General features: G+C 42.1%; 1 protein-coding gene across 2 annotated transcripts in view; it reads right to left on the bottom strand.

Moving 5' to 3' along the window:
* The window catches only part of LOC121921320 (transmembrane protease serine 12-like), a 41,524-nt gene that overhangs the window by 8,080 nt on the left and 21,235 nt on the right, over nt 1–12,209 (bottom strand). For both annotated transcript variants that reach the window (XM_042449227.1, XM_042449228.1), the window contains one exon: nt 6,385–6,647. In XM_042449227.1, coding sequence (XP_042305161.1) covers nt 6,385–6,647 — 263 coding nt within the window. The remainder of the gene's footprint in view (nt 1–6,384; nt 6,648–12,209) is intronic.

The following is a 12,209-nucleotide window of genomic DNA, read 5'->3' as shown; positions in this document are numbered from 1 at the left end:
TGCTACAATGGCAGAAAGGTACATCTTGAGAGATGAGAAGGCCAGACTTTGGTCACGGAGATGAAGAAGGAAGCGCAAGGCCATAGAAAGCTGCACTGGGAAGGAAGACACAGAGTGGGCGTTAGCAAAGGCCTGGAAACGTCTCCATTTGTAAAAGTAGGAGCATTTGGTAGAATCTTTACAAGAGTCTGACAAGACCTGTAGAACAGTGATGGTGAACCTTTTAGAGGCTGAGTGCCCAAACTGCAATCCAAGACCACTTATTTATTGCAAAGTGCCGTGTCCCTCTGGCTTTCTAGTAACAAACTCTGGCAAACTCTGTGCTGGGGCAATGGCACATGTGCCCACAGAGAGGGCTCTGAGTGTCACCTCTGGCACGTGTGCCATAGGTTCGCCATCACTGCTGTAGAAGTTCAGGGGAGGTCAGAGCTGAATCCACCATGCTGTCAGATGTAGGCTTTGGACATTCGGGTAGTGGACTCTTCTGTTGGAGTGGGAGAGTAGATCTGACTTGTGGGGAAGTTGGAGGTATCTTCTTTTCAATAGGTGTAGGAGCGGAGCAAACCAGGGCTGCCTCAGCCAGTACGGAGCTATGAGGATGGCATTTGAGTGGGGAGTAAGATCGATATGAGGAAGGTCTCTCTATCCAATAATTCTCCATCTGATAACATTGGATGTAAGAAGCAGAGGTGTAAGGAAAATGCTCCCCATAGTGATGTGCCCTCAAAGAGGAACCAGATCCAACTGCATGATCCCTGTATGGCAATGGTGACCTGTCCACTCAAAGAGGCAATGTGAGCCATGATACAGGATGAGGGGGGGGGGCTCTAGACAAATGATATGCCTTTGAGGGAGACGCAAATACCTGCGACAGTACCAAAGACAGTACTGGTGGGATCGGAGACATCACAGTGGAAGAGTAATCGGAGTTTCCCATGCAATTGTTGATGGAATCACAGACAGCATAGAATCTGTGGTGGGGGCCAAAGCGGGTGTCAGTACTGAAGGTGGTAAAGGAGCCAAGGCCATCGACATCAAGATCTGTATCAAAGCTGTATTGACGCCTATGTCGGTGGCTTAGGCTGCTTGTGCTTCTTCTCCTTATCCTTAGGTTTCTCAGAATCCCCTTGCGGGTTGGAGCTGTCCATAGAAGCAGAGGCATGCTCCTGTGCCTTAGAGGAATTAGGGGTCTTAGAAAATTGAGAAACCTACAGGATCTCTGAGCTGAAAAAGATGAAGTGGGTGGAATAGCCAAGGATGATATGGACTCCCTACTGGGCACTTGACCACTTTCCAATGTCGGGACAGAGAGCTCAGAGACAAATACAGTCAGTGTTGCTGCCATCAGTACTGATAGTGAGGATGGGGTCATGGTCAAAGTGGGCTTTGAGAAGTTTGGTATTCTCAGGAGCGAACAGGCCGAAATCGATGCCAAAGGATCCTTAGCGACCAGGCAGTCAGCAACTGACAGAGATTTCTCCCAGCAATGAACCTTAAGCCTCTGGGCCCAATTTTCAAGATGTGAAAGACTTGCAGACTGAGCAACGCTCAATGATGTGACCTTCCCCCAAGCAAAAAAGGCACTGGGAGTGACCATTCGATAAAGAAACGTTTCTATGGCAGGTAGAACAAAGATTAAAAAGGGATGTAGAGGCCATGGGGGTGGGGAGCGACAAACATATTTTTAAATGTTTTTATATAAAAGTAAATAAAATAAGCAAATAAAATATGTAATAAAACAAGTGGAGTGAAATAAACCTATGAGAATAAATTGAAGCGTACTCAGCCAAGAACCACCAAAGTGAAGTTTCTCTAACGGCGGACGAAATAGAACTGAAGGTGGTGCTAGACTGGAAGACTTAGGCATGCTCAATGCACGGGAGTGTGTGGGGCTACCCACCAATCTGCTCAGCTTTGAACCTCTGAATGGAGTCTCTGTGCAGGCACATATGGGAGGCACAGAGACCATGAAGAAGAAGTAGTAACTACTACCACTACTAGAGCTGTAGAAGGAGGGGGTTATGTAGCCTGTGAAATGGATGTACCAGAGAATACACTCGGTATGGGCAGTGTAACATTTGTCAACACTGATGGAGGAGGAGCCAGTATGGAACAGGCAATGGTCAATACCAATGGCAGATAAGATGATGAGGAGAAGCCTGAGGTCTCAATAAAGTGGCAGTAGTGCAGGGAGATGGTGATGGAGGTTGTTGAGATGGCAAAGCAGGTCGCAGAAAGTGTGAGGGTGATTGACCGGTCCTGAAACGGAGGCAAAGAGGATGAATGGTCTCTCAATTGTCTGTCATCCAGATATCTTGACTGACTTCGGTACCAATGTGAAGAGCAGTGGTATGGAAAAGTCCCTGCAATGGTACCAGCCATGACAGGATGGTGAGTATAAGCAGTATGACACAGACTGCTCCCTCCAAATGTCCTCATGGTGTTATCGATCAAGATAAGATACTGAGGTATACAGAGTCACCTCTGTATGAGTAGCATCGGATTGAGAAAGAGTAAGAACGTTTCCTCACAAATGGAGACCATTTCCATTGAGGCGAATGCAGTGGCCACCTAGGTCTTGGAGACCATCTACCAAGGGAAGTATTAGTAGGGACATGATGCTCTAAACTGGTGTCCAAAAGAAAGTCTGGTGGAGTAGACGGAACGTTCAGTCTATTGGGCATATCTGAAGAGGACAGCACTGCTATGTGAGAGTTAGAAGCTGGTGATGCCGAAAACACAGGGGTCCCTTGGGTCATTGAAACCTGTGAACCAGAAGAATTAGATTTCTTCCTTTTCTACTCCTTCACCACAGGTGCAGCTAAGCCATCTCAAGGCTCAGAATGTCTATCTGGACAAAGTGGTCTCTTGTGACCAGACCCAGAATGCTTCTTGCCTGAGTCATCAATCATTAACAGTGTTTGTACAGAGGTTGGCGAAGGTTCAGCCAGAGATATTCAGCACCAGTGTCAGTTCCATAGCTGGAGCTAGACTAGCTGGAGCTGAAGAGGACATCAATACTGTACTAAGTCAGACTTTTTCAGTTCTGAAGCAGGTATGATAACCAAGGAAATAGATTTGCTTGAAGCCATCTTTTTTGCAACTTGTAAGGACTGCTTCCAGCACTGAACTTAAAGATGTTGAACCCTGTTCTTAAGGGCTTGAGAGGTGAATCCTCTGCAAATGGAACAGCATTCCTCAATATTTCCTTCACTCAAACAAATTGAACACTCAGAACGTGCATCAGAAAAAGTAACTTTCCAACCACAAGAAGAACAGCATTCAAAGAGAATGGTAGAGGCCACAGAAACAAACAGATACATCACTGAGCCAACAAGAGAAGGGAGGGAAGGGGAAAGAAAGAATGAACCAAGAGGAAGGCTTCTTCTTCTTCTTTTTAAAGGGTAGATGGCAGGCTTGATGCCAAACATAAAGAAAAAAAATAATGACTATGGTGTACCTACATAAATTAAAACTAGACAATGAAGAAATTGAAATAGTTAAAGATTTCTCATACCTTGGAACAAACATTGAACATAACAGAGACTGAAGTCAAGAGATAAGGAAAAAAACTAGGAAGAAGAAAGGCAGCCACAACAGAGCTAGGAAAGATCCTAAAGAGTAAACATATACAACTAACCACTAAAGTTAGAATCGTCCATGCCATGGTGTTCCCCATAACTATGTATGGATGTGAGAGCTGGACAGTGAAAAGAGAAGATAAAAGAAAATCAACACATTTGGGATGTAGTGCTGAGGACACCATGGACAGCCAAAAAGACAAACAAAAGGGTCTTTCAACAGATTAAGCTTGAAATACCCCTAAAAGCCAAGATGATCAAATTCAAGATGTCATACTTTGGTCACATTATCAGAAGGCACAACTTATTGGAAAATACAATAATGCTGTGAAAAGGAGAGGGTAGCAGAAAGTAAGGAAGACCACATGCCATATGGCTAGACTCAATTAGGAAGGTCACAGGCATGAGTGTGCAAAACATAACCAGAGCAGTGGAAGACAGGGAATCTTGGAGACATCTCATCCACAGGATCACCATGCGTGATCCTTGATTGGAGGACAGTTAACAACAAAGACAGCAGCAAGATAAAATGTAAAAACAAAAAGATGAATGGAATAACTACGCAGCAATAGAAAGCTCAGTGAGGACTTGTTCTGTCAAGCAGACCAAAAAACAAATAAACAAACTGAAGAGATGGTAGCTTGTGACCTATGTGGTAGGCAGATAGGGGCAGGATGTTCTTGCCAAGCTCTGGAATGTTCTATGAGGATTCTCTGCACAGGGGCAAACCTATTTGTGTGAGGCACAGAGGCCACAAAAAAAGGGGAAAAAAGAAATGGTAATGCTACTTTACGAATGCAGTGTGTAACATTCACTAATTACTCATTAACATTGCTTTTTTTGGGAATCGTTTTAGTTTTTTAAAAAAATCATTTTTGTATTTAAGACTCTTTTAAAATACTTAAAAAATAACGTAAAAAGCAATGCATTACCAGCATATTACAACTAATACACTGTTGTTGTTGTTGTTGTTTTAAATAACATTATAGGCTCTAGCTAAAATGGCACTCTCCATGCAAAAGTGGAATGTGTTGATATGCCTGGAAGAACTCCAAGGTTAAAAAAAAAAACTTTGGGAGGAACTTTAAAGGAAGAAATCTCACAACAGCCCAATGAAGATAGAATGCTTAGTGGGCACAATGTACTTAAATGTTTTTTGGGGAGGAATGGATAAACACCAGGATGTGTGTGGTAATGGTAGGGTGAAGTATACCAGAGTGTCTGGGATCTAATATGAAAGCATCTTACAATTTTTTTTCAGACTCTTAAGAGAAACTGTTCACTGTGCATCTATACTGTAAATGAAATTGATTTACACTCATCCCTCCATATTTGTGGCTTCAAGATTTACAGATTTGATTATTCACGGATTTTATTAATATATTCTCTCCAGGAATATCTAGGTCCTCCAGTGCAACTCTATGGTCAACTTTAACTAAAAGTTGCACTGAAAGACCTAGAGATTCCTAGAGAGAATACTCTACTAGGCACTTGTAGCTCCTCCAGTGCAGTTCTATGGTCAATGTCTGTTGGACGTTGGCTACAGAGTTGCACTGGAGGAGCTAGAGATTTCTAGAGAGGCCTCCTCTTAGGTAAAAACATGGTGTTTTTGTTATTTGCGTTTTTTCCATATTCACAAGGGTCCTGTGCCCCTAACCCTAGCAAATATGGAGGGACAAGTGTATATTCAAATCCACATGCTTGATCAGAAGCAGCAAATTACTGTGTTATCTAAGAAACATCCACAGTACTGCAGTAAGCTTTTGGATCTGATCTGTCAGCTACTTTAGGCACTTCCAAATTATAATGTGAGAGGTATTTTCCCTCCAGATTTTACATTTATGAACTGATTTTCAACACTCTTGATATGTAGGCATACAGTAGGTTGACATCTCAAACATTTTTGTGCAGGATGAAGACAGATCAGTGAACTTCATTTTTTTCTAGAAATTTTCTGATTTTGGTACAGTTTGCATGGAACTTGATGTGAAACAAACTTGAAAGACTGTTAGTGCTACTAGCTACAGTTTTGTTTCATTTAAATCAAATTATCAGTATTCACTTTGAGAAAGACTGGATAAATTCCTTAATGATTTAAGAAAGGTCACAAAATGCAGTTTCTTCACTCAGATTGTTTGAGCGTAGGATTTTTGCATTTGAGCACATAATGCTTATTACAGTTCATTCACTTTTTTTCTTTCATAAATGTTCAGAAAGTTGTAAGGTTACAAATGTACAGGTCCCATCTATTTCTTTTTCTGTGGGAATGAAAGCACAAATGCTCTCACAATAGGAAATTTGCCGACATCATTTTTATCTAGCCAATAATGAGTAAAAGATTAACTGTATACATTTTTTTTCTGCCAACCTAGCAGTTTGAAAGCATACAAATTGAAGTAGATAAATAGGTACCACTTTGGTGGGAAGGTAACAGTGTTTGGTGCAGTCATGCTAGCCACATGACCACCAAACAGTCCTCGGACAATGCTTAGTAACAGAGATGAGCATTGCCCTCTACAGTGGGTTACGACTAGACATTCATGTCAAGGGACTATCTTTACCTTTACCTAATTTTTTCAAAGATCTGACAGTAAATTTGTTTGGCAATTAATTTGCTACAATTGATTACTTCGAAGATGTGGCTAGGAAGGGCTATCACTTCAGTGCCAAAAAAGGGAATGAATGAGAAATATTTCATACACTGAATGCATTATTAAAGGGTTTTTTAAGTATATGTCTAATTGTGAGTGTATATTCTCATTCTTAACAGTAGTTTAATTTAGAGAAAAAAAATAAAACTTACCTTTCTCTGTTGTGTGTCCCCATCCAGTAATGAAACATGGATACGAAGGTTCAATCGAATTTTGTTCAGGTAAGCAGATGGGTTGAACATATTCACTGAATTTGATAGGTTTTACAAACTTAAACAAGGCAACATCATTCTCATAGTTATCCGTATTATACTTAGAATGGATTGTGATAGTGTTCACTCGGCGGTTTACAGTATAAGAGCTGTATTTATGAAGATGATGCAAGCCAATCACAACCCTCCAAAAGTCTGGGTTCCTAGGACAGAATAAAATCCCCTATAGAATCAATTATTGTTTTTAGAACTGCTACATTACAACTTTGAAACTTGAGAGTTGTCCCCTGGACCACACACACTCTAGCGCCCCCCCAAATATTTAACACACACATAAAGCATGATCTGCAGATTCAATCCACTGCAAGTGGTGAGTTTCCTTTACAAGGCAGAAGCAGGCAGCTGGTGGGGCTTGTCACCCCCTCCACTGGTGTCCTATGCTACTTTTATTGACTTACAAACCTCATTCACAGGCACAGTCTCAGATGCCTTAGTCTCTATTAAAATGGCATAGGGCAGTGGCAGAGGCAGCAGCAAATAATATGTGAATAATGAAATCCACAAAAGTGAAATCCACAAATGTGGAGCAAATTAGTACGGCAAAACTGTACTAATAGGAGCACTGGGTTTATATATCATAAGCAGTAACCACTCCATGGTGTACGTCATACCTTCTCTGTCACTTAATGAAATTACTTAGGTAATTTATGACTTCAGCATTAGGGGCCTTCTGTTCAAATTAAAACAAAACAAACTTGGGGCATACCATAATTTGTTGTCCTATTCTGTACTTTTGACAAGAAAGTCAAAAGCCCAAACAGTGAATAGATAAGACAGTCCAAAGCACCTCCCCTTTCTTTCATGAGCTAGGCTGAAGGGAAGGAGCCTTGGCAATAGGAATAATAATAATAATAATAATAATAATAATAATTGTTTGTTTATATTTTCCCGCTTCTCCTAGATGGATTGAGGCGGAATTACAGTTCACTAAAATACACATAAAACACATTGATAAAATAGAATAATAATTAATATTAAAACTAACTCATAATCAAGTGACAATACAATAGAGTTATACAACAATCAGAGGATGGAGGATATGTCTTGTACAAGTTCAGGTGGGTAAGCTTACCAGAAGAGATCATCTTTAGTGCTCTCTTAAATGCCTTGAAGGAGGTAATAAGACGGATCTCTTCCGGAAGACCATTCCACAATTTCGGAGCAGCTGCTGTAAAGGCTCTCTGGGAGGTTGATATAAGCCTGGTTGATAGATGTTCTAACACATTCTTTCCAGTTATTCTGAGTGAGGGGCAGATTATGTAGGGAGAGGCGTTCCCGCAAGTAACTCGGGCCCAAGCCATGTAGGGCCTTAAAGGTAATAACCAACACCTTGTATTGCACCCCAAAGCTTATCGGCAGCCAATGAAGAGACTTTAAAATAGGTGTTATATGGTCAAACCTGGATGAACTGGTGACCAATCTGGTTGCTACATCTTGAACCAATTGAAGCTTCCGAACTTGGTACAAGGGTAGCCCCATGTAGAGCGCATTACAGAAATCAAGATGAGAGATTACCAGTGCGTCTACCACTGCTTCCACCTCCATTTGGTCCAGGTAGGGACGCAGTTGGCATATCAACCGAAGTTGGTACCAAGCACTCCTGGCTGCCACATCCACTTGAGATGTCAGCTGTAGCAACGAATCCAGCAGTACTCCCAAACTGCAAACTTTATCGTTTAGGGGAAGTGTGACCCCATCCAGGACTGGTTGACAAATCTCCTTCCCCAGACTTGGGGTACCTATCGCAAGTACCTCTATTTTCTCTGGATTCAGTTTGAGTTTGTTTTCCCTCATCCAGCCCATTTACTGACCCAAGGCAGGCATCCAGAGGAGAGATGCCATCCTTGGTCACTGCAACAGTCGGAGACATAGAGAAACATATTTGAGTGTCATCAGCATACTGATAACACCACACCCCATGTCTCCGGATGATCTCATCCAGTGGCTTCATGTAAATGTTGAACAGAATGGCGCTCTGAATGGTGCAATGAGAGGATTAGAATTTTCTATAACTGGATAGATCACATTATTGAGACGAAGATCAGCCAGTGGTAGCAATTTGTCAATAATTACTTGCAGGGAAATCACAGTAAAGAAAGTAGAGGGGAAATAATGTAGCCTCTGGCATGTTGTATGCCTAAAAAAATCAAGAATCCTTCACAAAATTAGAACTCATACAATGCCTTAACACACTGATCTATAGTGAAAATACTGATTGAAATTAGTTCAGATTCACAGCAGCTTGTTTTTATTATAATGCATCATACTCCCTAACCAGGTCCTGAACAGTAGATTCTTTAGAGCAGACTAGACATGGGAGGCCTGGGAAAAAAAACTTGGAAAAATTCAGGGGGGGATGGTTTTTTTGCGCCGCCCCCCCCCCAAAAAACCTTGGTTTTCTTTGTTTGTTGTTTGTTTGTTTTTTAATGGAAAAACTCAGAAAAGGAAGAAGATTGATTATGGAATATTTTATCCAAATAATTTCTAAAAACTGTGCACAGTATCAGATTATTCTAATTTCTGTGCACTGAATGAGGACAAGCAAGTCCTAGGTTACAAACTGAACTCTCCAATGCAAGAGCAAGGTGTATTTCTTTCTTTAGGGGGCACTGAAAGAATCTGGTCTATGTTTGGAAACACACTAAATCAAAAAATAAACTGACTTGTGAAAGGGTAGAGAAGCTTCTTTTAATCCAGCTACACTTTCAATTTTTAGAAGTCCATGATAACTGTGATGATGATGGACATAACAAAGCACAAGCAGAGACGGAAACTGATATAGATACCCAGGACTGCATGCACACTGCAGGTGGTGCAGTGGTTAAATGCCTGTAGTGCAGCAACTCCCTCACAAACCACATAGTTCTGAGTTCAATCCCAGCCAGCGGCCCGTGGTCAATTCAGGCTTGCATCCTTCCGTAGGTCGCTAAAATGAGTACCCAGCTTGTTGGAAGCAATTAGCTTACAGTTGTAAACCGCTTAGCGACTGCTTAGGTGGTATGAAGTGGTATATAAATGAAGCTGCTATTGCTATTACCACTTTAACTGCCATGGCTGTGTTATGGAATTCTGAGATTTGTAGTTTTATGAGACACTGTATTGTATGGATGCAAGAACTGGACAGTGAAGAAAGCTGATAGGAGGAAAATCAACTCATTTGACATGTGGTGCTGGAGAAAAGTACTGACAATACTGTGGACAGCCAACAAGACAAATGGGTTCTAGAACATGTCAAGCCTGAACTCTCCCTGGAAGCTAAGTTTAGTAATGTGAAGTCAAAGGCTTTCATGGCCGGCATCCATAGTTTTGTGAGCTATGTAGCCATGTTCTAGAAGAGTTTATGCCTGATGTTTCGCTAGGAATAAACTCTTCTAGAACATGGCCACATAGCCTGAAAAACCCACAAAAAACTAAGTTAAGTAAATTGAGGCTGTTGTACTTTGGCATGTCGTGAGAAGAAATTAATCATTAAAAACCAGTGATGCTAGGAAAGGTGGAAGAGAGGAAGACCATATGCCAGATGGTTAAGATCAACCAGGGAGGATACTGGCCTGGGCTTGCAGGACCTGAGTAGAGTAACTGGAGACAGGGTGTCTTGGAGATGTCTCATCCACAGAGTCGCCATCAGAAGAAGTCAACTCAAGGGCAGCAACAATTCACATAACAACAACAACAATTCTATATGACACAGATGCATGATTTCCCACATTCTTTTGTGGGAAGCTTGACAGGGCAGTGGTGTCATGGGGGGTGCAGACCTCACCAGGTGACATCATATGAGGGGGTGACATCACTGCTAAATGCTGAAATAAAAGCTGAATGTGTTTGCTGATCACTATGTCCTTCCCCATCAGGCTGTCCGTATACCACAGACAAAGGTAACAGCAAGTAAGCCAACACTGCCTCCTAACCCCCTGCTGTGTTCCCAGCCAACTTCCCTATCCATCTATCCTGGAGTTGTGCTAAATTGGATCACTGTTTTTGTAACTGAAGTTAAAGCCACCGACTGTTCTGGAATCCCATTATTGGTTCCAGAAGATCATCAGGTCTTTGTTATATTGCAAGATATCACCTAGACCTTTCACATACACAAAGAGATTCTTCAACTCCCTGTGCCTCCCTTAGACTGTCTGAGCCACATCCTCCTTCCGTGGTCTCCTCTACAGGACAGGTAAATCAGGCCCATAGCTAGGCCTTTAGGGGCACTGAGGCAGAAAGTACACTTGGGGCCCCTATATTTTTAATGTCCCGAGTCCTACTGTGAGCCATGTTGGCGCACCATTTACAGGGTGCATGTCCTACCTTTTTTTCTACATTTTGTCCTGGTTTGATGGTAGAGAATGACAACCCTACCCCAAAGGAGCCACGAAACACAGCTCCTTTGTCCACTGCAACAGAGGCGCCATAAGCACCCTGGAGCAGCGCTGTGACGTCCCTGGTGCACTGCACCGTTTGGACACGCATCCTTCCTGTGGACATGCCTCTAAAGTTTGTCTACTTCCTGCCTGACCTAGAGCAAGCCACATGGTCTAACACACATTAAGGATGCTTTCTCTCCATCACTGGAAAAAGCTTATTTCCATAGTTGACATACTTGAAAATGAGAATTTTCATGACCATAGGCCAGAGGGCTCATGTGGGTACTGAAACATAAATGAATAAAAGCCCAGAAAATGATGAGGAACACACTGTCAAAAATGAAGATACAGTGAGTCCTTCGTTTCAGCAGGCTGACAATCTGCAGATTTGACCACCTGGGATTGCCATGGCCCATAATATTCAATGATGGTATGTGCATGTCGATGTTCTGATGGATCCATGCACATGTCCCCGTCATTAGATAATTTGAGCTGAGGCTGTTCATGTCTTCTGCCATTGGAGGTTGGAACCAAACCCTTGTGGATGGGAAGAGTCCACTGTAATTAAAACTATAAGGGGAAAAATGTCCACTCAACTAACTTCTTCTTTCCAAGTGAGAATCAACAGAAAATGTTTCATGCTGCTACTGGAGTGGCAGCTAAAATATAAATCACTGGAAAGGTACATATCTGTGCACAGTAGAGACGGGGGCAGGATTTCTACTAAAAAAACTCAGCTTACAATATTCCAAGAGACATTCTACACAGGTCCAAACAAATGTATGTAATGTATAGAGACCACAATGAAGAACTATGCATGTGCACACAGAGACCCTGACTTGCCAGTCATTTGCCACATGTGGATCTCAAAGCCAAAAAAAAAAAAAAAAAGTTTCTCTAGTCCTGGGCTAAAAGGACAGGTTGCTTACCTGTAACTGTAGTTCTTTGAGTGGTCATCTGCGAATCCACACAAATGGGTTATTCTGTGCCTGCGCAGCATTTCCGGAACCTACTGCAATCACTAGGGAAGACTTTTTCGCGGTAACTCCTCCCACCCTCTATATAGGCAGGAGGTCTTCCCGCCCTGTCAGTTCCAAAAATGGTCCGCTGTAAGAGCAGACAAGGAAAAAAGGGCAGAACAGAGGGGAGGATGGGCAGGATTTGTGTGGATTTGCAGATGACCACTTGAAGAACTAAAGTTACAGGTAAGCAACCTGTCCTTCTTCGTGGTCTCTGCAAAGCACACAAATGGGTTAGAATGGCAAGCTTTTCCCATTATGAAGGAGTGTCCTGGCAATAAACAATTATTAAACCAGAAACAGTGTGAGTGTCAAGTTTCTGACAAGT

This window comes from Sceloporus undulatus, chromosome 2 (assembly GCF_019175285.1).
Source record: "Sceloporus undulatus isolate JIND9_A2432 ecotype Alabama chromosome 2, SceUnd_v1.1, whole genome shotgun sequence".
Taxonomy (NCBI): domain Eukaryota; kingdom Metazoa; phylum Chordata; class Lepidosauria; order Squamata; family Phrynosomatidae; genus Sceloporus; species Sceloporus undulatus.
The sequence above is the reverse complement of the archived record's forward strand: the minus strand, read 5'-3'. Positions and strand labels throughout refer to the sequence as shown.